General features: G+C 39.4%; 2 protein-coding genes across 3 annotated transcripts in view; one reads left to right on the top strand and one right to left on the bottom strand.

Moving 5' to 3' along the window:
• Positions 1 to 25786, top strand: part of glcci1b (glucocorticoid induced 1b) — a 73592-nt gene that overhangs the window by 30043 nt on the left and 17763 nt on the right. The gene's annotated exons all lie outside the window — the stretch shown is intronic.
• ica1 (islet cell autoantigen 1) lies at positions 1236 to 13341 on the bottom strand. The gene is made up of 13 exons (XM_086312311.1): positions 13151 to 13341; positions 11101 to 11130; positions 10809 to 10980; positions 8111 to 8183; positions 7843 to 7966; positions 7043 to 7241; positions 6077 to 6202; positions 5799 to 5897; positions 5604 to 5704; positions 4946 to 4992; positions 4200 to 4430; positions 1709 to 1789; positions 1236 to 1571 (listed from the first exon to the last, which is right to left on the bottom strand). The coding sequence occupies exons 2-13, from the start codon at positions 11115 to 11117 to the stop codon at positions 1450 to 1452; spliced, it is 1392 nt and encodes a 463-aa protein (XP_086168437.1). The 5' UTR covers positions 11118 to 11130; positions 13151 to 13341; the 3' UTR covers positions 1236 to 1449.

Below are 25786 nucleotides of genomic sequence, written 5' to 3'. Positions count from 1 at the left end.
TTTCTTTCATGACAAAGCTGGTAATAGTTCATGGGGCTCTGACAGAAGCATAATACTGCCACCATGAAATAAATCTGCTCATTTCTGGTTACAGCCTGATTTAAAGGGACTTGTGCTCATCGCCACTTCCATATTTTTAACTTTGGACTAGCTTAGCACTCAGAGTATTACTTATGTATAATGGTCCTTGGTGCAGTCCTTCAGGTCAGCTACTGTCTGGACACAAGCCATTCAACTCTAGCTTTAAGCCAGATTTTTCCTGATTGGTGGCCATTTGCAAAGAGAAGGGTTTAACAGTTGGTGATTCAGCGCTCACAGCCAGTGCTGTGTGCCTGAGAGCCATATTAGGGATATCTCAACCTTTCTATACACTTATGTAGGCTTTTTGCAGGGATAACATAGATCTACACACATTCTGAGCTCATTATTTTAACTGGCAATTATTTAACAAAATAAAACCACAATATTGTTGTAGTTATTAAAAACATTTTTATGTTATGGCCTTGTAGTTTGGCCTCGTATCAACTTTTTCTCTAAAAATATTTTAGATTTTCAATTTTAAAAGAAACCTCATCTTCCTGAAGTTATAATCATACATATTCTATTTTTCAGTTATGACACTGGGCATTATGCAAGAACATTTGTGGTGTTCTTCTAAATCAGTCTCTAGTCGTATTTCCTTCTAAGATTAAGTTGAAAACACCTCTTGCGTGGCTCCAAAATGGGCTGTCTGTCATGCTCATTGTGCGGATGCCTTTTATTTTCCATGGAAAAACCCCAAAAGGTTGTTAGGCAAAATATTACTACTATATTTGTCAGCGGCCTGTCATCACAGGCTATTCAACAGTAAGTGACCGTGGACGCCTTGAGTCGGCTTTTGGAGTGAGCTTTCTCAGTAAACTGAATTTAAGAACTACGTAGTCATAATATGCCGATACATGCAACCAGGAAACATGGTAAATTTGCAAGTGATGCCACAGTGAATTAGTGAAGTTAATTTTTGTTAAATATTTTTTTTAAATGGTTACTAATTCATATTAACCTCCTAAGACCCGAGCTCTTCCACGACATGCATTTTTAATTTTTCTTTGATATTTGGGCGTATTGGGGCCCAATGAATGTAAAAACAAAGAATTACCAGATTTTTTTTATTTTTTTTTAACCTTATTTTTGTTTTTAAGAAAAAATAAGAGCCGCATATGAGGATATTTGTTTAAAACTTTGATAAAACATATGTGGACGCCAGGTCCTAGGAGGTTAAGGAAACTAGACAATCTGCCTGTCTACCTGAGACACCCTGTCATGTTCCACTTTAGAAAGAAAATATGAATTATTCTTGCATGAGGCCTCTGCAAGTCAGATCAGGCTGCTTTTTTTTTTTGTGTTTTCTGTTTTTAAACTTATTTTATTGTACCCCTTACAAGGGTAAAATGTGATGCAGAAGAACAACTATGCATTGTGAAGTTCGTGCTCTGTGTTGGTTTTGCCGATCGCGTCGGGATTGGAGAGGGGGTCCAAGTCGGCAAACAGGTTGAACCACGCTGAGAGATCTTTGGATGTCCCTTCTGCCTCTGTAAAAAGATTTGACGAGGTAAATATCACTAAGAAAAGTCAGCGTGACGGTTTGGCGTTGGCTTTCTAGTTTATCCATTTCATTCTTATTTTCTAATGTCTTTCTAATGTCTTGACTTATATCGCCCAGGCCTACCTCTCTCTGCTGGCTTTGGAGTGCTCTGATTGACTTCAGATGAGTGCTCAGTTGCTTGAGTGGCAGAATGTGGGGCCCAATCTGAAGAGGAAGCATAGATTCGGGTTACTCACTAGGAAACTGTTACTGTGCAAAAGCACGATCCAACACGAGTCATTACACTCCATCGCACACAGCTGATGACTCGTCCCACAGAAAATCAAAACATTTACTGCATTGCAAACATTTTGTGAATACAAAACAGAAATTGTCTTGTTTCAGACATATTTATTTGGTTTCCATTCTTTTCCGTGTCTTGAAAATGCAACATGTAGCAGCACTTCATGGCTCTGGAGAGAACAGTGAAGTGTGCTGTACATTTCTTACTTAACCAAATGGAGAATTTGTTTTTAATTGTGTATTGTTGTTTCACCTTCAGCAGAACTTTTGAATAAGCTGAAGTACTTCGTAGATTTTACAGTTGCACCCTGACCTTGCCTTTTAAGTCCTACTGCCTGGATCTGAAATTGCTTGGCTCTTGGGAATATGTGGATTTTTTTCCTCCTTCCTTTGAAGATGAGCCGTTTTAGTTTTGATTTGCCAGTTTGGACTCCATCCGGAGTTCTGTGACTTCTTTTGGATCAGTCTGCTCTGCTTTCTGTTGGCTTGTCTGCCTCTTGAAGGGCTGACCTCTTTCACCACTATTGCTTCAATCCAACATGCTCTAGAATATAATAGCCCTTTACTGTCATTGTGTACAATGACAATAAAGGGCTATTCTATTCTAGAAGACAAGAGACGTACTGAATATTATCCTATGGCAGAGTCCAGCAATAACAAGGATGTTGGTAAAAGTACAACTTAAAACCTTTATTATAGGCAAAATTCATCAAACTTTGTGTTTTCTTTAAATACAGTTTGGCTGCTGATCCTGTGCAATTTTTAATTTAAACAGTGACCTTTAACCAAAATCCCCTCAAAATGCTTTCTGTTTAGTACAAGGTTGTCAAGGTCATGCCATAATCTTACAGATAACCCACAGCAACTTGTTTTACAAGCCTGAGAATGAGTGCTAGTTACAGCATGCAGTATTTAATAATAAGAACAAGTAACCATGTTTAGAAGCAAAATAAAGGATTTTTTTCCACATTTCTACCAGTTTCACAGCCTGATCATGCACTCTGAATATGACTGCAAAAGAGCTCTGATGTAAATTTAGTTTTGCAGTGGAGACAGACAGCTTTCAATGGGCTTGTGCTTTGGAAGTCACTCTGCAGATGCACAAAATTTACTGAAGGTCTAATTTGATATGTATGCCATATTAAGTGTGTGTGTGATAAGCCTCATGCCAACATTTGAGAGGAGAAAAAGAGAAGAGGCACGCTCTGTTTCCCTGTAAACTGTAAGAAGCAGTTTTGCATTTCAAGTCAGCCCCTGCAGCACTTCTGTTTGCACAGATTGACTACCGCTCATTTGCTTTATAACGATTTTATATTTCTACCAACGCTGGGTCTAATTATTGTTGGTGTTTACAGTTTCGTGTTCCCTTAATTTGGGGTTCAATCTGTCGTACCAGTTAAAAGTAGAAAATGCATGTTTAACGGCTTTTCATAGGAAGAGACTGAGGCCTCAGTATATTTCCAAAAGTCACTCACAAGTTAGTCTCTCCTGATATCATTTGTTTCTCCTTGACCTCGCCCATCTTGCATATATTTACAGGACTTTTCTTTCTCAATGATTGTTTTGGGATTGTGGGAATATTCCCACAGTAATGTGCTGTGACTCATGAGTTAAATCTCAGTCATGCTACAGTAAATCACTCACTAAATCATTTTGTCTGACCTATTGCACTTTAATGATTAACACTGAATTGCCGGATTCTTATATGTGCCTCGGAAATGCAGTCAAACTATAAGCAGTTTTATAGAAGTGTGCAGCTTGCAACCTTTAAAGCTGGAAATTCACAAAACCAAGTTAACAATACCAGATGAGAATCCAAGCCAAGAGGAGATGGAAAGTAGTTGGCAATTACCTACGGGTAAGGAAATCTAATTGCTGTATTTTAACAGCCTCCTGCTATTACTTTGACAGATGTGGATTTGATAAATCCTTTTAAAGCCACTCTTTTGCCTGTGTGGAAACCATTGGGGAGGAAAAAGCAGCTCATTTTAACTCTGCCTTTTGGTGATTTTGCTAATGCACTGATTCAAAGAAAAACTGTGTTTATTAGTTTTTAGGAATATGTATCTTTCCTTAATGTGTAATTAAAATAAATTATGGCTAATTGGTGGTTAATGGTGGCTAATTTTTCCAGGTTCTGCATGGTGGTCATGGTGAGAGAATCGGTCTAATGGTGCAAAATCCAAATGGTCTATTCTTTTGATTACTAAAGAGCTTCCTTGGACCAACTTGCCAATTTTCTGGTTCACTCTTGTATAGTAGCACAGTTGCAACACACACACACACACACACACACACACACACACACACACACACACACACACAGGCTGACCTGAGATGGAAGACTGCAGATTATTCAAACTCTGGTCCAAAAGCTGTGATGGTAGAAAGAAGTTTTCCTTGTCCTGGGCCTCTGTTGGTCTGGTGGATGCAGCACTTGTTCCTTCCTCAGTCTCTCCAAACACTTCTGTCCACTCCTGAGAAAAATCCCCCTCATCCACAGACAAACCTCCCAGGATCTCATTCAGTAAGGCCATGCTGTCTGTCTCCTCTCCCTCCGACTCTGGGAAGCAACAAAAAGTGTTAATTTAAAAATGTTTGGATGATTTTATTTTTTTTATTTTTTCCCCCCACACAGTGTTTAAATTTTCACATTAATTTTAATTATAATTATCTAGATTCAAGACAGCTTTCCTTTCCTTAGTTTGCTTTGCCATTCACTATGGACTCAAATCACTGAGGGGACCATTTACACTTATTTCCACCTCCACATTTGAATTCACTGACTCTACTGATGTGGCTTTGCATGATTCACAGTTCAAAATAATCCTTGCTCATCTTGCACTACATCTTTATGCTGGGCCTTCAGGTCACCCTCTGCTTCTAACAAGTGCTCCATCCTTGCTGTAACCCTGAACTGTAGAAAAATTGGTGCCAGGATTGATAATGGGTCCCATTTGTTCTTAGTTTTGTTATTTTCCATATAATCAGATTATTTAACAATGAAGTCAGTTATTATTTTCAACCTAAAATGCAATTTAAAAACACAATTAAATCTTCAAGTTTTACATCTTTTACCTTCTCTCGCCTTGTCGCTGGTGTTTTCATTTACAAGAGAGATGAGTCTGTAAAGAAACAGAAATTAAGCTTACAGCATTTTGTTCATAGGTGACATACACAGTGTGTCCTCATCCCAGTGGGCCTTCAATAGATCAGTTTTTCTCAGGTGCTACCTGTCCTTTTGTCATTGGCACCAATCAGGAGACATTGACTCTGTTTTTAGAGACCTAAAAGTATGTGTTAGGATGTTGAATCCATGGCGCTGTCAGCTAGGAAGTCATGGTGTGGTAGTTTGTTTTTTGCTGGTTGGGTGTAGGACCTAAAAACTGCTTGGTTAGGTTAGGGAATAATTGTGGTTTAGGTTAAAGTACACCCATTCACAACCATAATCCTGATGGGCTTGGAGTTACACCCATTTCACACTAATGCCATAACCTGTTGCATCACACACCGCCGCCTAAGGAAACAGTCTGCGTAAACGAGACATACCAGTGGCTTTAAGAAAACAGCCTTAGTTGATGCCTCGGGGATGAGTCAGGCTGACCTACAGCTGGCTTGCAGAAATTCTTTGTCTCTGTTCAGACTGAACATTGCCCATACATGTACTCGACATTTTCACTGTTTTTCGTACGCGTTTGGTTTTCTTGCATAACAATAGATATTTCTTGAAGCTCACTGGTCGTCTGTGGTTTCTTCTTTCTTTGCTTCTTCTGTTTCTGCCTTGACTTTATTTTTCCCCTTCTTTTTAGCCAGTTTGTCCACAGGGTCTTGTAAAGTCTGGAACAATAATTGGAACAAAATCATCGCTTATTGTCATTACATGTCTCCAGTGTCAGCATTTAGTACTGTTATTACTGAGACTCTCTCAGACCTTAATTGTAGAGAACTCATAATGCTGACAGCCCTTGAAGCTCTCATGGATGGCTGCCATGGTGTGGGATGTTTTCTCCCAGAAGTGCAAAAGTGTTGTCTAAGACACGCACACAAGAAACAAGTTACACGCTCAGCTGCTCAAGGTAAAAGTAGTAATTCACCCCAGCGGGTGATAGTTTAGACCTGCTGACTAAGCCACATGTGGCAGAGCCATTGAAAACACCATATTTAAGCTCGGTGGAGTGTACGCAGACAGCTGGGACTTGTGAGGCGAACCTGATATGTGGTTAAGACGTGAGAGAGGAGGTTGCAGCGGCTCGCTCCCAGCAGGTCCACTTTCTGGCAGACGTCATTCTTCAGTTTGTCAAAGCTCGTTTTGGTTGTGCGCACCTGAGCCTGAACCTGAGAGAGAATATATGTGAAATGCTCCCCACCTAGTATTATATGACACACAAGGAAAATGCAAACAGTCGAGTTCTTGTTCACATAACTGTAAAAAGTGCTGGGTTCTTGCAGGCGGACCACCATCTATGGGTATGTTCTGCCCTCTGGTGTCAGGTTTTATAACATGTTTTCTTGCTTTTTGGTCTGTTGTGTTGTTAATGCTGAATTGATTAGTAAAATGGCATTTGTAGTTATTTCAACATGGTCTACATGTTTTAGGGTTTTAAACTGTTGTCCCACTAAAACAGAATATAAATATGAACCAGACGAAGCACTGTAAGCTGATGATGGACATTTTCCAGTGTTTCTGACATTTATTTTTAAGACTAAACATTTAATCAAAAAAAATTGACAGATTAATTACTGATTGCTGCAGGCCCTGCGGCGAAGGAAGAAATTGAATTTGTGGAAGTCATAATATTTTTGCCAATTTCCCACAGACTGCGTTGGCAGGGCTCTGATATTACTGTTTTTATGTTGCTCTAGGCGGGAGCAGCACTTCATCATATCAACAGTGGGGTTGCAGTCTGAGAAGTACCCATTAAATTAACAAAAGAACAATTAATTGGATTATATGCAGTTGTGACTTACTGGTATATAGACATTATGAATTGTCACAGGAGGTGCAGCTTAAACCCTGAAGTGTCACTTTGAACTATCACGTATGCCTGAGCCCTGAGATGGGCAAAACTAAAGAGAATGCAGGCATTATTTGTGCTAGTATGTAAGCTTTTCTTTCTGCTATGAAAATGATTGTTAATCTCTTCATTGCTGTGCTCTGAAAAGAACAAAACAAACCTTTCTGAATTTCTCCATCTGTTTATGTGTATCTGGGTCGAGCTCCTGAGATACATCCTTCATCCAAAGCAGCGCTCCACGGTACTCAGTCCTTGACTGCTCCATTCGATTCACTGTCAGCCACGTGTCTGAGATGGCACGATAACGGAACGTTTCCACCTCCTGGTACAAACGGCACAGCGGGTTCCTCAGAGCCAATCTGCAGGGTGTCGTATTAAACTCCGTATTAAGGTGCTGCATGTGGCTTGGATCATCATGTGGAAAATTTGTCATGTCTTGTCTACGCTGCAGATTAGTCTGCTGATTTATTCAGCTGCACTGAAAAGTATCTCAGCTCCAGGACGAAAAGCTTTAAATGATCTTGGAAATGCAAATGGTGAACTCAAGAATCAAAAGATGAGCAATGGGGAAAAAAAAAATAGAAATACTGGCAAAACCAAAATCGTCAACATGACTTTCACGCTACCGCTGATCTTACAAAATCTAAACAATATAATTTACTAAGTTATATTAATAATAATTATCACCACTACTGTCAGACTGACACAGATTCGGACACGTAAATGAAATCCCTGTTTTCAGTAGAGTGAGAGTACCTATGCTGTGTAGTAACCCTGTTATCTGCTCTGTTAGGGCAGCTATTTTATTGCTCCTGATGAACATTCCTGATATGACTCTCCATCCTTTTTGTGGATTTGGGGTGATACAGTTGGCTGACCTTTACTTGAAGCTATTTTCTAGTCCAGCATGTGATTTATTTTAAGGATGTGGCAGATTGTACATTGATCCGTGTCCCCTACCTCTGCTGTGATGAGAAGCAGAGAGCTTTTCCTGTGGCTTGCATGATCTTTCCAGCTCTGGTTTTATCCTGAGAGCCCTGGGAGCGCAGGAAACGACCCAGCTCATTCTCTTCTTGGGAAAGGACTGAACAGTAAGAGAGAGAAATCACTCTGGATGGATATTAATATCTTAAGAATGTGTTTGTTTTGGTTGACATTCTAGAAGTCTTAAACTCAATCAGTAGATTCGTTGTACTCAAAATGATTTAACAATTATATTTGAACTTACGGCAGATCCTCCTCTGATACTGCTCAATGACCTTCAAAAGCTCCATGCATGTTCTCTGAATCGAGTGGAAGACCTGCATAACAAAACAATATCAGCATAAACACCTAGTCAAATGAAACGTTGTAATTGATGATTAATGATTAATGGAATTGCCGATGATAAATCCCTAATGATTTTAAATGAACCATCTACACAGGCCGAAGTCTGTTTTCAGCAGACAACACTTCTGTTTCATTGTGTTACCTAATGCAAGTTTATCATGTTAAAAGGCTAATTGATCATTTAAAAATCTCTTTTCCAATTATGTTAGCACAGCTGAAAGCTGTTCCGATGATTAAAGATGCAATTAATTTAGCTAGTTGAGTTTCCAAAGCGTCAGCTTTTCTGAGTTCATTTGTGTCAAAACAAGGAAAATAATAATAGAAAAGGGAAAAGTGTCTTTTCAAACTCTTTATTCTTCTCAGAAATTAATATTATTCTATTAATGAAATTGCCAAATAACTTTTTCTCTTACAACAGTACATACTTTTCCCTTCATAGAACAGCACAAAATTACTCCAACAACAATAGAAAGAAAAGGTGGACGCGCCAATGCACAACTGACAAGTCCATCAGAGTCTCTTGTCTGAGAAACGGATGCTTCTCGGGATCTTAACCGGCAGCTTCAGTAAATACCTGCGAAACTCAGTTTCTTCCAACAGTGAAAGGTTTACTTCTGTATTTGTTGGCATAGTTGCATAGGAGAAAGTCATATCCAAGTCTGGCTGAGAAAAGGAAAACGCTGAGATGAAACATACATGGACAACATAGATCGTGGATGGAAGAAGATTGGAGGTATTTGGGCCACAAAGAGTATTTGTGAGGTGTGGGACAAATGGAAAGATACTGGAGCTTTATGACACCTTCTGGTGGTGGTAATCTTGGAGGTCTGGGTAAAAGGACCCTGGAATAAGAAAAGTCAGTGCTGTGGCCTGTGGATATTGTTCAATTGGAGCCAATTTCTTTTTACATCAGGAGACCTAAACCACAAATTCAAACTGTGCAAGAACTATTTAGAGAGAGCACTCAGACAGCTACGTTCTGACTATAATGGAGTGGCCAGCACTCCCCAGTCTCAATACTAGACTCATTGGTGTTACAGCTTGACTGTATTGTGTGCAAATGCCCATCAAATCAAAATCTCTGGTACTCTTTACTTTTTTCACAAAAAATCCTGCAGAAATTAGAAGCAGTTTTTGTTTTTTTTTTATTTTAAGTCTTTACTGTGGAACTGGATTGTGATCCCGTTTGCTTTCATGATATTTGAGATGTTTAGATCTTTATTTGGCGTTGAACTGTAGCAAGTTGAAAGGAGCAGACAGATTAAAAAGACAAAAACATCTTTGAGATGTGGAGAAAATGAGCTGGCGGAGTGCTTGATGCCAAGCATGGTGGAAAACTCTTATGGAGACACTTTGTGGTGGGAAACTCTGAGAGTTCTACAAAATAAAAAGAACCTTGAACAAAAAAGACTACTTAATTTTGCAGCACCATTTTCCCCAGTTTCTTCCAACAGGCCAATAATCGTGACTCCATACCAAGCAAAACTGGAGAAGAAGCAGTCGGCTAGTAACCTGTCAATAATCAAGTGGCCAAGCATTGATGGCCATTGTACCATCAAACCAAACTAGTTGGAGGAAGCATAGAGTGAAATTTCTTAAAATTACCTGAAAACAGAATTTAAAATACAAAATTGTTTTTTCAGATTAGAAATCTTATTTCAAACCCTTACTGCCCTAAATATTCATTTTTTCCAATTCATGTGTTTGATAGGTTTGCATTTAAAACAAAACAAAACAAAATGAAAAAAAAAACAAGAAATTCTGACCTCAAGCCTTTCAGCAGTGGTGTAAATAAACTATTCAAAAACTGAAACTAGAATTTGTTATGGACATTCTGCACCTCACAACCCGGCACATTATTTCTTACATATTTGTAATAAAAATAATTCAAAAGACAAAAGAGGTTCAGTGAGTTGCATTAGTGGAGGTGTAGCAGACAGCTGTTGGCTACAGCTGCCTGTGTCCGTACATCTGTCAGTCCTCCTAACTTTAACTGTTACTGGTATCCAAATGAATAGGTTATAAAAATAAATTTACCCAAAGAACAGCTGATGTTTAGTTAGGCATGGTAATATAAAATCGGAACATAAACTAATCTAACTAAATGATTAAATACGTGGGTTTTTTTTTTTAGGGTCATTAGTCTGTTTGCACCCACAGGAGTCACCTGACCATTAGAAAAAAAAATCTGCAAGTTTAATGCGCTTCTCCACTGACTTCACTTTATAGACCTGGAAGCTCCGCCCATCTTTTATATACAGTCTAAAATTGAGATGTTTATCAGGGGCATGGCCTAGATTAATGCTGGATGTTTATCAAGTATTGATTTCATGAATTAAGTTCTCCTCGCTCCAGTAATGGATGCCAGACGAGGGGGAGGGGGGTCGAGCAACCTAATAAAACTTTTAAGCCTCGAGCAATTTCTGGCATAGTGTAAATCAAAAAGCCATTTTAGTCTGTGCAGCCTGCCTGAGGGAGGGTACCTTCAGCTTTCTTGATGTTTCTGTGGTGTGACAGAGGAGTACAGGAGCCAAACATGGCTGTCACTGAGCATGCTCTTAAACTATAAGGCCAAACCGTTTAATACTCCTGCTCACCTCCAGCTTGGCATCCAGATCTGCGTCTGAGGCGACCACATGCTCGTCCTCCTTCTTCCCGGTGACCTTGATGAGAGTCTGCTTGGTTTTCCAGTATTTCTGCTGGAACTTGTTTACCACAGATGAGTCTTGGCTTTGGATGAAGCGATCAAGATAGTCTCGGGAGTAACCACTGCAATGACACAAAGAATGGCGCAGTGCTGTGACTGCTCCCTCTCTTGGAAAGAACTTTATAAAATCTTTGGAGAACTTATTGATTTATGTGAAATTATGTCCACAAAGATATACTTACAAGTTTCCTCCCTCCATTTTCTTAGATTACCTGAGGGGTAAATAAAGTACTTGAATCAGTATTGATGTGGCCGTTGGTTCGAACTTTTTTTTTTTTTTTTTACCATTGACTCCATATAATGCCTTAGTCACCTTATATTCTGTCTTATATGATAACACCTTGTATTTCTAATGCATTAGAGAATACATCTGCGCTTAACAAAATCAGCATTTTCTTCACAGCTTTGATGATAAAGCCAAACTTTTACATGTCTGCAATGATAGTATAAGGTAAGGGTGTTGCCTTATACCAGTATTGACAATAACTAATATTTTGAAAGATATATATATATATATATATATAAATACAGTTTGATTAAAAAATAAAATCATATTCGAAATAATGCATTGGTGTTAGAGTGAGGAATAGACTTTCTCCATCGCCTTTCAATCCTATTCTGAGTGAGTGTAATAAAAAGTTGATGGTTAATATGAGTGATAACACTATTTTTTTTCATTTGTTACCATGATGACTGTGGAGTGAAAATGTTATTTTGTCCTAGGAAGGTTGTTAAATGTTATTGTTGGGCACTTTTTTTAGGAGGACCTGACATTTACAAAAATGTACCAAACTATTATGAGAAAGTGACCGTGGATCACTTCAGGGTTTTTCAGATACTGGAGCGTAGAGCCAGTGAGGTGGGCAATAAAAGAAAATACAGTGGAATTCTGAATTTATAATTTATTCACTTATTATTTATTTATTCATAATTGCATTATCCATCTCAAACAACTTAGCAGAAGGGAATTTAGTAGCTCATATGTCCTCTTTATTCTTTTTATTCTTTAACGTTTGTTGTACAAGAATGCAAAGTGACAATAAAAATCTATCATTGAAAGACAACCAACCAAACAACATGCCAGTTCTGTGCTGACATTTATTTCACCGAAATTTAACTTGGCTATTTTTTTTAAAATAGTGTGAGAGAACCTCTGAATTTGTACAAAATGACAGCCAAAAAAGAAAACCCTCCAAAAACTACCTCTTTTCACCTTAAAGCATAATCTTTAACTTTTACATGCAGTAAGTTCTTTTTCACTTTTATACAGTGTTTCAAAAATTAATTAATTTAGCTCATATTCAGCTATTAAGGTTTTACCTCTGATAATTTCCCCAGTCCTAACTCTTATTTTCAGCTTCTTTGGAAAATGACTGCAGGTCGTTGACTACTTAATAAACAATATTTATCATAGACCTGTGCTCTGTTCAGAGTGAACACCACATTTACACTTTACATCTGCTGTGAAAGGCTCCAACCAGCAACCCTACACCCTAACTTGGGGAAAAAAATGGGGGATAGATGAAGTTGTTATACTGAAGTTATTTATTTTGAAATTAACCGACGTTGTACAAATGACATATGAAAGATACAATTATAAACTGCATTTCTCTGAAGCTTCAGTAAAAGTTGACGGAATCATAACAAATGGATTCAGACCCTGGACCCTGGAGAGACTCGACCTTGTTGGTGGATCATCATGACTTCTATGCTGGATAATAAGACGTGCCCGAGGACTTGGCTTATTTATATTTCTACCAGCTTTGTTTAATCATCGCCGGGAGTGGGATTTAGGTATCTGTGCCCGTTCTAAACATGGCAGAGGAGCACCACCTGTTTCCAGTGAGCGCCTCGCCTGCTGTGCATCATCACCGTGAAGAAATTAATAAATAATCACCATATCCTGCAAAGAGCGCGCGCGCGTCACGACTCGTTTAAAACAAACGGATGATACGTTGCTGTCGTTTGCCTTCCCCGGTAGTAACAGTGTTTATAGAAAGACCCTGCAAATAATCTATACCTCTAAACAGGTAAACGTATGCTCATTTACGTCCTGATGTAAACTGAGCGGTTTATTCAGCAAATCCGCACTGGCAGAAAGAAAGCGCACTGTGCGGAAACCCAGCAGCCCCCCCCCCCCCCCCCCCCCCGCCTTATCCTTTAAATATAACCGATACATATCACAATAAAACCGAGAGCATAGCAACATGAAACAGTTTGTTCCACACATACCTTTCCGCGTCGGTGACATGTAGAAGAGCCGCTTTATTTCCTCCCCATCGCCACACACACAGCAGCTCTGCCTGGCTGACAGGCCCTGATGTACTGTATACAGCTACTGTATGTACACACAGCTGCTTCTTCGCCACAGCTCATTGTCCGCGTGCACGAAACACCGCTGACGTCATCCAGACTTCGCCCCCTCCTCCTCCTCCTCCTCCCCTCTCCCGCGCTGCATTCAGCCACTGCCCCACGTTAGTGTGCAAAGTGGGCAGATGTCTGTTGACTAGAAAATAATGACGGAGAGCAGCTAACGGAGGACACACACACACACAGTGGACGTTTCATATTACCCCCTCTAATGTGTTCTACATTTAGAGCAGTGGACAAAATGGCAAATTTTTGCAGGCTTAGTAATTATTAGCACAAAGGAATAACTCTATTCTTAGAAAAATTAAAGTAGAAAATTACTTAAATGTTGCAAAAATAAGGGCAAATAACAATCTGGACACAGGAAGACTGGAAACACTGTATTTGAACATATGGGAACACACTGTTGCACATTTTATTGTGTAGTCAGGTTGTACTACACAATATGGGGCGACTGTGGATCAGGGGGTTGGGAAGTGCATCTGTAACCGGAAGGTCGCCGGTTTGATCCCTAGGCTCTCTGTCCTGGTCGTTGTGTCCTTGGGCAAGACACTTTACCCTACCGCCTACTGGTGTTGGCCAGAGGGGCCGATGGTGCGATATGGCAGCCTCGCTTCTGTCAGTCTGCCCCAGGGCAGCTGTGGCTACAACCGTAGTTTGCCTCCACCAGTGTGTGAATGAATAGTGGTATTGTAAAGCGCTTTGGGTGCCTTGAAAAGCGCTGTATAAATCCAGCCCATTATTATTACTTCACATGAATAAAATTCTTCCTAGTTTACAAATCCCACAAATATCTACATAGAAATTGTGGTTAGATCTGCTGCCTCACAGCAGGACAGTTCAAAGGCAGGTGGGGTTTGCATGTTTCTCCATATGCTTGCATAGAGTTCTGGTGGATTCACTTAGTACTCGGACACTTTTGCACTCAAACACCTCACCCCATAACGCAGGACTAAAAAAACCAAACAGATTAAGATGTGCAAATAATGAACAGAGCAAAACTGGAAAATAAACAGAGATATTACAGGAGTGCTCTATGACACCTCTGGTGAGGGTAATGAACAGGGTCAATGGTGGTCACCCACTGTCTTCCTAACAGTGAAGATATTGGCTACCTACACCCAAAGCACCCAGACAGCTATATCAAATCCTGATCTTAGAGCTGTTCAGACATATGGTAGTGATGTATTCTGACTAATTCATGCACACTTTATTGTGTGCATGAATTAAATGGAAAAAGCTAAATCTGACACTCAAACACACAATAACAATGACATCTTCCTACACCAATCAGAACATTTTCTGTGGCTCCAGATTGTGGTCAGGTAAACCATCTTTCTTCATGATTGGTTGCACTTTGATTAGCAGGTGGGTGAAGTCAAAGCCACCATTGCTCTATAGCTCACCAGGATGAGCTGGCATCCCATATCCTGAAAGCTATTGCAGTGCCCTGAGTCTGCCTCAGACCATCTCCTGCATGTCATTTCCTTGCTTCCCTGTCCTCTGCGCTGTACTATCAGTAAGTATTAAACAGAGAGCAAGGTTTTAAAAGGATGTAAACTTATTGCGGCTGAGTTTTTAATTTGTAACTTTTTATTTATTTATTTTGGTGGTTTGAACATCAGAAGGCGAGCACCATCTGGTTCCATAATATTGAAGCAAAGGCAGGCATCTCTGGAGCTGATATCTGTAAAAATGGAGCACCACTTATACCAAAACAATTTAGATGAATAAAAAGCACTAGGGGACAGGGGGGAAATATGTAAATTTGGCAAACTTTGCCTTTAAGTAAAACGCAAACACATCAATACTTCACTTGAAAAGCTTATGCAAGTAAATACTTCTACACAGAGAGCACTTTCAGCACTTTCTTAGCCACATACTAAACAGGCAAATAGAGGTTAGAGGATATTACATTTCAAGTGAAGTCTTATTCATTTGACCTTGCAGTTTTTCCTCATTTGGGCCACGCGGACAGGTGAAAATCATTTAAAACCTGAACAGACATGAACCTAACCTAAAGCCTAAAACCTTATCCCTATAACCTAAACGCTAAACCTTATGACCTGCTGGATGCAAGGAGGATTTAAAAAAGGAACAAATGGGAATCGATCAGCCTTACCTGCATATAAACTAATGTGTTTAATATGCGTTATCTTTATTTGCTTTACATGCACACGTGTCCTCTTTTCTTCTGTCTACAGTCTTGTGCAGACCTCCACCAGTCTGCTCTCAAAATAACTGCTGATGTTTAGTTCTCTGTGTGCCCAAAGGATGGCAGTGCAACACAAAGCAGTGGAGCTGCACCTTTAATAGTCTTCTCTCTCCTGTTTTGGGGCCCCGAGCTTTCATCTGTTGGCTTCAATTTATTTCATCACAGTATACTGCAGCTGATCTAATAGCATGTACGTTTTGTTGTCACCTAAAGGGAATTTCTTGTCATGCTCCAAATTGATGTACCTGTTTGTCGCCTTGGACAGTATTTGTGCTGCACAGTCACAAGCAGTGTGTGAGCAGCATACGGCTCAGTCGATTTCACCGATCAGGCACCGTGAGGTACATTTAAACAGTACGTTATGGATCTATATTTGGAAGGTGTGCTTTATGTACAGCTTAATTTGATTATCACCCAGGGAATATTGAGCCCTTTGATCCTTCGACGCACCGAGGTCACTTTGTGCACAATGGAGCCTGATTTCATCCTGGATACATCCATGTTGTGTTTGTTGGGCTATTCAGCGCCTTTCGTTAATGTTAGAATACCATCTGATTTTGTAAAGGAATTTCATTACTGTGCCTTGGCATCCTTCCCAAGCCATACCTGAGACATCATCCCAAAGTCTTTTGATATGAGCAGATGGATAGGGGGTCTCTTAAGGGGAGGATGCAATCTCCATAAAGCCCCATGTCCTTCAACCCATCTGATTGTCTTCCTGCGCTCACAATCTTATCTTCAGGTCCAAGATGGTTTTAAAGCAATTTGACTTCACTTAAATAAGACAGGAAAACAATTAAGTGATGCTGTTGGGGGTCTAATTCAATCAGAGGAATTCCTCTCCGATATTGATCAGAGACTATTGATTTTCTCTGACATTTCCTTACTCTTAACTCTGCACCGTGCTTCATTTGAGAGATTTTCCTTTGTATTAACAAGCAGTGTCTTTCATACTCCGCTATCATCAGCTCTGCATCAACTAACGCCAGAATAGCCAACATACTGATCCCCTTATTTTTTTCTGGGACACAGACTAAACCAGACTTGTGACTGGCCTCATTATGAAGGTTTGCCACCCCCTGAGAGTGCCCGACCTGACCCCAAAAATTGCCCAATTGGCTTTTTCCATCTGCGCTTATGTGTGGTGATGGGGAACCATGACATTTACATTTGCACCACTCCAATATGATCCCTTGCTCTGCACGAGTTTTCGACACAGACTATAGCTCAAAACCGGTCACAGGATCAAAAGTGTCTCTTGCCTGAAGGAGCCACTGAGTCGATCCTTTCCATTTCTGCACCAAATGGTGTTTTCTCTCTCCTCCTCTCTCTCTCTCTCTCTCTCTCTCTCTCTCTCTCTCTCTCTCTTCTTCTTCTATCTCTCTCTCTCTCTCACCAGTAACTTGCTGGAACACATTTAGATCCTGAGTAGAACTCCTCAGTGCCCACTCATCACTCTGCGTGGTGTTTGAAGATTACTACGCTCAGAGACATCCTCACTGGGCATCCAGGCAGCTTAGAGGCCAAAATCCATAATCCCTTACCCTTCATGGGAATTCTCCATGCACTTCAACATGCTGAAATACAGCCCCGCTGCAGCAGCCACTCATGGCCGAGGAACTACTGCAGCCGGAGGCCCAGATAGATGGATGACATGTCTCAATGAATGTGGGAGAAGTGGAGGAAGTTAGATTTAAAAATAAGTTATATACCACAGATAGTTCCTTCTCTGAAACACGCCGAGTAAAGGGATCTTTTTTGCAAGGTGTTTTATTTCCAAGATATGCTTGCACACAACTTAAGTTGGTCCACATGCGCCGCTAACTGTTTTATGCATACCATACCAGCCCAGAAGACATTATTTACTGAAAATATAGGTGCCGTTCTGGGACTCAGCAGTTCCACGGCTTTTCTAGCAGTCGTCTCAATAAAGAATTTCCTCTGAGGCTTTGGTGCCTTATTAAAAAGCGTAAATAAGTGTAGTTCCTTGATTCGGTAATCTGCATGAGCGAGTAATATGTAAAGTTCAGCTGTTGTAGCTGAAGGACCAGTGGGGTTTTCCTCCTCTAGGCTACACTCTAATGCTTTGTTAGTCTGCTGTGCTTAAACCTGTTTATTAGCTTGGGGACTTTGTCTTGCAGCAGACGAGAACAATAAAAGTAATCTCACATTCACATTTGGTATTTTCTCTTTATGAAAGTGTTTCTTTGCTCTGAACCTTTTTCCATTTTCTTTTCTCACCACATAGGTAAAAATATGAGGGAGACAAACAGAGCTGTTCCAGCGTTTTTAAAAATTTTTTATTTAACAAGGCAGGACCAAACCACCAGAAAATTGGTTGAACTCAGTTTAATGAGTTTAATTGCGGACAGAGCTTGTGCTTCCATGAAAATCAATGACCAACATAATGGTGGCTGCGTTGGAGGACACGATTCAACTACGAGGTCAAGAAGTTAACAAAATGCAGTCTGATTATATCTGTAAATACGTTTTTGATATGTTTTCATATTCTACTGAAATTATTATTGTTGGTAATATCTTTTGGTTTTGAATCCTAATGGATAAACTAAGCATAATGAGATGTTTAATTTTAGTTTAATATTTTATGGTTAAATTAGTATTTTTCTATTTGTTTCTTTGTACCCTTACTTTAATACAGGCTCCACAGCTCTAACTAGCTGTGGAGTCGTACTGTGTACGGTGGCAACGAGCCAGAGAGTCCTGTGAGTTAAACCTGTGACCTGCAAAGTGGTCTCTTGTGGATTATTTTAACTGCACGAGGGACGCATGTAAGTGCAAGCTAGTGCTTTCTGCTGTAACATCATATATATATATATTGTTTTGTGCTTTTAAATGAGCTTTTAGTGCATATTACTTGATACACTGAGGTGGACAACACTGTTTTCCCAGACAACAGGGATCTGAACACCACCTTCTATACCCTTCATTTTGTTAAGGTTTAAAGTTAGAGGCGTGGCTGTGTTGAGTGACAGGTGCGCCAAGAGCAAACCCCATAGGTGTCTGTTAGGTCTTACCTCCATTAATTACACTTGTGGAATTAAACCTGTGCGCTGCCTTTGGAGCATTCTTCGTTGAATTACCTGACAAATAATACGGCCTGCAGCACTCATGGTTCAAGAGGTCTTTGCTTTAGTTTTGGTGAGTAAAACGTTACTGTTTTTTAGTGTGTTAGCTTTAATTAGCTAATATGTGTGCTTTGCCCCTATACAGTCTATGGATGGAGCTGTTAATCACCTGATAACTCGGCACTAAACCCATTTACACATGGTAGTCTTAAGTCTGGCTCCGGAAAACCAATGTTAGATGAAATGCTAACACAGAGGCTTCCAAATTCAGAATCCAAAACCAGGGTGTGACGTCAGTGTGCCCGTGCAGTCTTTTGTCAACAGCAGGCGTGTGAAACAATGCCCGGGGGCCACAATCGGCTGGCAAAGAAGCCAATTTGTCCCCAACAGATGTGAAGGAAGGCGTAATTTTGGACCTTTTTCTGTATTTTCATAAGTTTTACCGCTTTATCTTTAATGATAAATATCTCCCATGTGGCCATTCATGCAACACTACAGTAATTAGGTAATAGATAAAAAAAAAAAAGTGAAATGACAGGAAAGTTCCTGTTTTGTTTTGAGGTTTTTCTCTTTTGGTTCTGCTATAGAAAATTCTGTGAATTAACTTTGTGTTTTATAATTACAGGACAGTCAATAAGCTGCAGCTAACAGATCTTTCTTTCATTTATTACAGCAGCATTTCTTTATCATGTATAGATGTCCTGTTGAAGTTGAACTTCTTATATTAAGATATCTCTTCGATTAAAGGTGCAAACGTCTTTAGCCTGGGCTTCACTGATCCAGCCCACAGCACGTGGTGATGATAGTTAGTTGAACATCATGTAGCAAGCTGGTTTCTAAGTCTGCACTGCAGGTGTAGTTTTTGTTTAAGGATTAGAGGAAAGCAAAAAAACCGAAAAGACAAATCCTCACCCAGGAAACTTTGAGCATCATTTATTTCATTACTGGAATCTGTTAAATCTTTCTGCACCAGTTTTATTATTTATGTAGAGGAAAATGCATCACATAACAGTTCAAAGCATGCTGGAGTACAATGCAGCGAGGCTCTCGAACATTCTGTGCCACTTTCAAATAATTAATCTCAGCTTTTCTCATTAGCATTATCACTGCTAAGTCAACACACATATAGACATAGTTTACTGTTCTGTTCTCTCCTGTGTTTGCCTGGTTTCAGAGGTGAGAATCAGACTATAACAAGCTGACAGGTTTGTCTGATATCATCCTGCTTTTGTGGGTTTTCTTTTGAGAAGTAACCTGCACAAATGTGCATGAAACATCTTTTCATCTCGCTGAAAATGACACTGATATGCTTTAATTTATCAGCTCCTGCACTTTATTAGCTCAGGCGTGTTTCAGCAAGATTTCAGTCTATGTACGAATATAAAATCTATCACACGTCCTTTTTTTGGGGAAGGATTTTAAAAGTCTCGCCCATCTTTACTGTGTTTTTGATATTTTTAGAAAACCAAAGGCAACATAATAATTAATATCTAGTGTAATCTCACATCACAACTTGAAATAATGGAAAGAAATCTCTGTTTACATTCATGGACAGGAATTGTCTTGTTGTTTCGTGTCAGTCAGCTGTATGTTATCAACAGTCTTCAGCAGAGACTTGCCACCCTGGCAACCGAGAAAACAAGCCTTGAAAAAAGTGGCCACTGTTTTATTTTAACCATAGACAATTGAAAATATGGACAAAGTCACTGAGACAGCGGCGACTGGTTTGTGAAGTACAGTTAAGTGGTGTTACCACAAGCCACTGACTGTGAACGCTCATTGGCTAAAAGCTTGTCAATTTCAAGTACTGGAAAATTCCAGATAATCCTCCTTTTTGATGCTTAGAATGACCATAATTTACGGAATGAACTTCATATTTTATTCAGTGTGATTCGAAATTAGCGACTGAGTTCAGAAACTTAGCAGAAAAGTGTTTAGTGAGGTTCAAGATCAGGGGAATGAGGGGCTGCTTTCTCACAAATATCTAGATAATCAAAATCACAAGGGTCTGTGTAATGGCCCTCTGCTGGCCATTACACAGAATGTATATTTATGGCACTATAGTGTTGGCTTTACTTTTAAAGATGAGATACTTCATCAGTCTTATACAGGCTATGATTTTAACCCTAACTAAGATCATTATCTAAACCTAACTAAGTTGGTTTTAGTCCCTAAACCTTTTTTAAAAAAAGTGTTTTTAAATGCTTAAACCACATTGAGTAGTTTCTAATAAAACACAGTTGAAGTGTAAAAACCTTCCATTTGTTGGATTCAAACCATGCTAAATATGTTCTTCCATTGCTAACCCACCCAGGACTTTTTTTCTTGCTTTTAAAAAATATTCGGTTTCTGTTCGTGGACACAAATCAGCACGTGAAACCAGTTAGATGAAAATTTGTGTCCGGGAACACAAATTGATGGATTAAAAGGTGCAAGTGTTTCATGAAGTGGCATAAGACAGCGAAGCAATTTTGGACCTCATCTTCTTTCTTCCTTCCGGCTCCTCCATGCATCATAACCTGCCTGTGTGCTAGAGGAGAGGAGGAGATGCTGTGCAGCTGCTGAGTGAGATGCGTGTGTGTTTGACTGTGTTGGGGATTATTAAATTTAGCAGAAAAGATTCAGTGGCTGTAAGAAGCCTAAGGAATAATTCATATTTCAAGAGTGAAAAGGTCAATTTTTGGACATCGGCTGCTGAGGAATGTGGGCGTTCTTACTTCATATAGCGGGGTGGGCGTTTAATCGATTAATTGATGTTATTTATTTTCAGTCAACCTTTTGAAGGCAGTTTGCAAGGACATGCTTCAGACTCATTTGTTTTCCCATAACAGGTTGCTCCAACTTGGACAAAATGCCTGTGTAAATGCCCTTGGTCAGCAACCAGCCGGACTGCTACCCAGCACTACAGGCCTAACCTGTATCAGAGCGCTGCAGCCCTCTCTCTCTCTCTCTCTCTCTCTCTCCTCTCCCCGCTGTTTGGCATGCTCCGTGGCACGGCGTGCTGAGGGCAGATCGTGTCACCGAGCTGGCACCGGCCTGAACTCGTTCAAGGTTACTCTTTGATTTAATGGTGATGCATTTTTTAAAACAGCATCATCCCTCTCTCTCTTGCCACAGCTCCTAGTCCATCTCTGTCACAAACACTGGCTGTGCATCTCACCTTTAGCAGTGGAAGCACCGGGAGAGGTTGTTTAAGATATAAATCAATGGCAAACGAAGCCCGAGCTCCAGAGCAAGCTGGCCCCGGTTGTTGTACCTGCCAGCCTGTTTTAAAGGCAGGACGGTGAAGGAAAATTCTTCTATATATTTAGTCTATGACATGGGAAAATGGTCACTCATCATGCAGACAGCTTTCTGTATGAGAACTTAAAATTAATGCTGTCTGCAAAGCCTTGACGGTTTGATACATAACCAGATGCTGTGTAATACCTTTATGGTTTTCTCTTCCCTTCTGGAGATGTAAATGATGGAGAAAATGATCGGTTTGTTCTTTTCATTGTGTCTTGCCTATTATAAATAGCGTTACCTATCTCTGTTCTTCAGTGATGTTTTTGACAGGGTGATATTCACCAATCATCACGTCTTCTTGCTGTTGTTTCAGTAAACGTTGTGTATCATAAAAATAGATTTTCAACCAGTTGCTCGTTTCCTCTGAGGGGTAGCTGTTTGTGAATTGTTGGGGGCACAGTCGTCACACAGACACACGCGAAAACGTTGACAAGATCAAATACACTTTTAACTTTTCTTCTCTTCTTAACTGAAATTGAATCTAAACTATTCAGGCACGAGAGCATCGGCCTTTGTGTGGTGTGGCAGGCTGTTATGGATGGAGATGAGCATTTCTGATAAAGAGAAAAAAGTGATAAATCAGAGGATAGAAACGGGGCATATTCATGAGCTCTGTAATCCTCTTATATCTTGTGTCATTTTGAAAAGCAAACACATCTTTGAGATCGGTACTTGACTGTGTCAGGTTCGATAAACCTCACCTCCACCATCTGAAAAATGTTAACATGATAAGAAACCTGATGAGCAGTAATGTCTGGAGCTCTAATAACTTCACTATAAGACTCTGTAGTCAGAGGAGCACTAATGCAATGCTTTTTAAAAATTTTGTAAATCAGTTTTTGATGTATTCCTACAAAGTTTTGCCCCATCAGTCACACTTGCCTACAGACTAGTTGGTGACCCCCTGTCAACCACTGGAGAAAATATTTTTTTCCCTGAGTGGTTGCTGCCAAAGATGGCTACTGCACCATCCTTGCGGAGGTAATCTGCTACTGGCTTGTTCCCTGTAGCTTGCACAAAAGATGTGAAGTTGCCTGCCAACTTGAGCAGCAGTAAAACTGTGAAAAATGCGAGCGAAATCAGAAAGAGGAGACCATTCCCTTCAGGAAGACTTAACAGTGGTTGGTTGATAACTCTTAACACTGCAACCAGAACATTTCAAAAGAAGCAACTTTTATTATTAAGGTGATGGTTTTTCCATTCCCAGTTTGCGTCACGCTTGTACATAATCACTACTGCTCGAGAAGCTGGCGAATGTCTGCAGACAAGTCAGTCTTTCATAAAAAATACGAGTAACCATCCCGATCTGCTGGTGAACAAAGTAATTGGTTTTCAGTTCTGTATATACCTTTGTGACCTTTTTCAGCTGTCAGCAATATTCAGCATTTACTCGCCAAACAGTTTTTGCATACACATTTTTCCTTAGTGGTCTATGTGTTACCAGGAGGTGCCAGCTGGTCTCCAGACCTGTGTGACTGGGTCCTAATAAAATAAATGGAGAAAGGGGAAAAAAATGAAACGCGTAAAATTTAGGTAAACGTATTAATTCATGCTAGTTTTACCTATTTATACTGAGTTATCTCTAAATTTGGGTGTTAGCCATAGACTGTATATAAAAGATAGACTTAGCTTTTGGCTCTGAAAATTGAAGCCAACACAGAAAAGCTTTGAACCTGCATTTCTTTTTTCTAATGGCCAGCAGAGGGCATCTTCTCTGGTTGCAAAAAGAAGTTAGATTTTGCAGAGGTCATTAGAAAAATGACATCTGGTGAGTTAAAATAACTTGGGAGTCTTATTTGAACACAAAATGAAACTCACTTTGTGAGGCCTAATTGACAGACAGACGAGAGAAGAGGGCAAGATTTAGGATTGGTGATAGGATTGACAAGTTACACGTTTTAAAAATAATGCTAATTAAATTGTTAATTTTGGACACAAAGCTCAATTTTACCTTGAAAGTGTCACAAAATTATTGTAATTTGAGAAGTGTTTAGAGTCTGACAGATCAAATCCTACTAACCTACTGTATGTTTTTTTTTTTTTTTGTTTGTTTTTTGTTTTTTTTTTAAAATGACCCGACAGTAAAATAATGAAATGGCAAAACCAACACTGTTGCCTTTGTTGGTAATCTGAGAAGTATAGTTGTGTGTACTTGTTTCATTTAATAAGCTATTGTTGACAAGCTGAAATGGGAAGTGTAAATATTCATGGGACTTTTAATATTTAACCTCAGAGCCTTCAGACAGTGTTGTGATAATTATTTCACTTATTTTGTGCTTAGACTTGGATTAGACTTTGATTATCGTGTCTGTAGTTTGTAATGTAAAGGTTTAGCTAGGTCAAAAAATGAACAATCACCGGGTTTGTGTTAATGTTAACATATTAATAAAATCAGCGTTTCTGTTATTGGAAGGTGCACAAGTAACAGGAAGGAGACTCGAACTGAGAGCTCTGTTTCTAAAGTACACAGATCATAAAATTGCATGAAATATATGGGCATAAAGTGCATGCCTTCGGTTGTGTTAATTACATTTTATCCTTTGCGTTGTTATACAATACTGAGTTCATGTAACTTATTCTCCTTACAGCATGCTTAAGATAAAAAAGTCCAACTTGTCACTCTTAATTAGACATTTTAAGTAAAACCAGCTAATCAAATTTCAGTCACCTTTAAAGGTTAAATGGGGAGAATAAGTCTTTTTTTTTTAAAGTTTTTTTGTTTTTGTTTAATTAATCTACGTTTAAATAATTATTTTATGAATTGTGGATCTGTTTATAAAGCACGAAGCCCTTTTCTGCATATTTGATTGCACATATTTAAATAAATAAAATCTTGATTTTAGTCGCATCTGAACACTTACAGAAAGAGAATCAAGATTTCTGATTACCAAATCTTTTCTTCAGTGTTATAAATGTGTCAAAACGAGCACCTTGTAGACGCTGTTATCAGCTACAACATGGTATTTTATGCCCTGATTTTTCAGCTGAAACGAAATGAATATTTGGTTAATTAAATGTAACCCCCCAAAATAATTGCTACTTTCTGTCCTGCACGCAGATGAAATGATTAATTGATCCGATTCCTGCTCTCTCAGTTCAGAGGGTCGCTTGACTTGGTGTTGAAGTCAATAAGCACTAAAGGAAAACTGCTGCTCAGCTGATCTCAATAAACACTTTCTTAATGAGTCAACTTACTCGAAAGCTATTTTGAAGTCTTTTTAGTGCAGTATGATGTTCATTTTGTAAATTATGGCCTCGTTTAGACTCAAACAGACAATAAAATGATATTCTTTGTGACAAGCTCGTGCTTGAGTCACTTTCATATGAGTATGCAGCGCGCTTCTCAGTCTAATCCATCCCCTCTCTGTGATTTTCACTTTAAAAGGGAAAAAATTACTAACAGAAGAAATGTTATATATGGTTTCTGGCACACGTATAGAAATCTTTGGGACCCCAGTGGAGTGTTTTGATCCAGCTTTTTAATGTTACCATTCAAGCTGGTTATTTTCAATATATTTCATATGCATTAAACTCATACTGGCATTCACCGTCCTATAATTTTAATATTAATAATAAAAAAAAAAACCCTAATACTGGGCAAAACAGCTAGTTGTCTTTGATGCTAGTTGATTTTCAAACACAGGTAAACTAAACCCCACAGTGACTGAATCCAATATAAAGATTCATCAGGTGTTGTAATTCTGTAACTGATTTTATGTATCTTTTTGCATCCACTGTAACATAATGAGAACTTTCCCATCACTCTTTGTGCATGCGAGTGTGAAAATCATGACAATACATGAAAGGAGGGCTTAGCGTTCTGGTTAAGTGTGAAAATGACTCTTGTCTTATCTAATGGGATAAAAGGTTGGAGACTTGGGAGACATTTGGTGTTGAAAGCAGACACCC

This window comes from Aulonocara sp. 'chitande type north' Nkhata Bay, linkage group LG11 (assembly GCF_057382095.1).
Source record: "Aulonocara sp. 'chitande type north' Nkhata Bay isolate Kocher_YH1m ecotype deep benthic linkage group LG11, A_spYH_male_GT1.1, whole genome shotgun sequence".
Taxonomy (NCBI): Eukaryota; Metazoa; Chordata; class Actinopteri; order Cichliformes; family Cichlidae; genus Aulonocara; species Aulonocara sp. 'chitande type north' Nkhata Bay.
The sequence above is the reverse complement of the archived record's forward strand: the minus strand, read 5'-3'. Positions and strand labels throughout refer to the sequence as shown.

Excerpts from the sequence above, each read along its gene's own strand:
- ica1 (XM_086312311.1), bottom strand. Across the intron at positions 7,242-7,842 it reads TGCTTCTCATCACAGCAGAG|ATTGGCTCTGAGGAACCCGC; the intron begins GTAGGGGACACG and ends GACACCCTGCAG. Across the intron at positions 1,572-1,708 it reads TCCAAAGCCAGCAGAGAGAG|AGGCAGAAGGGACATCCAAA; the intron begins GTAGGCCTGGGC and ends ATCTTTTTACAG.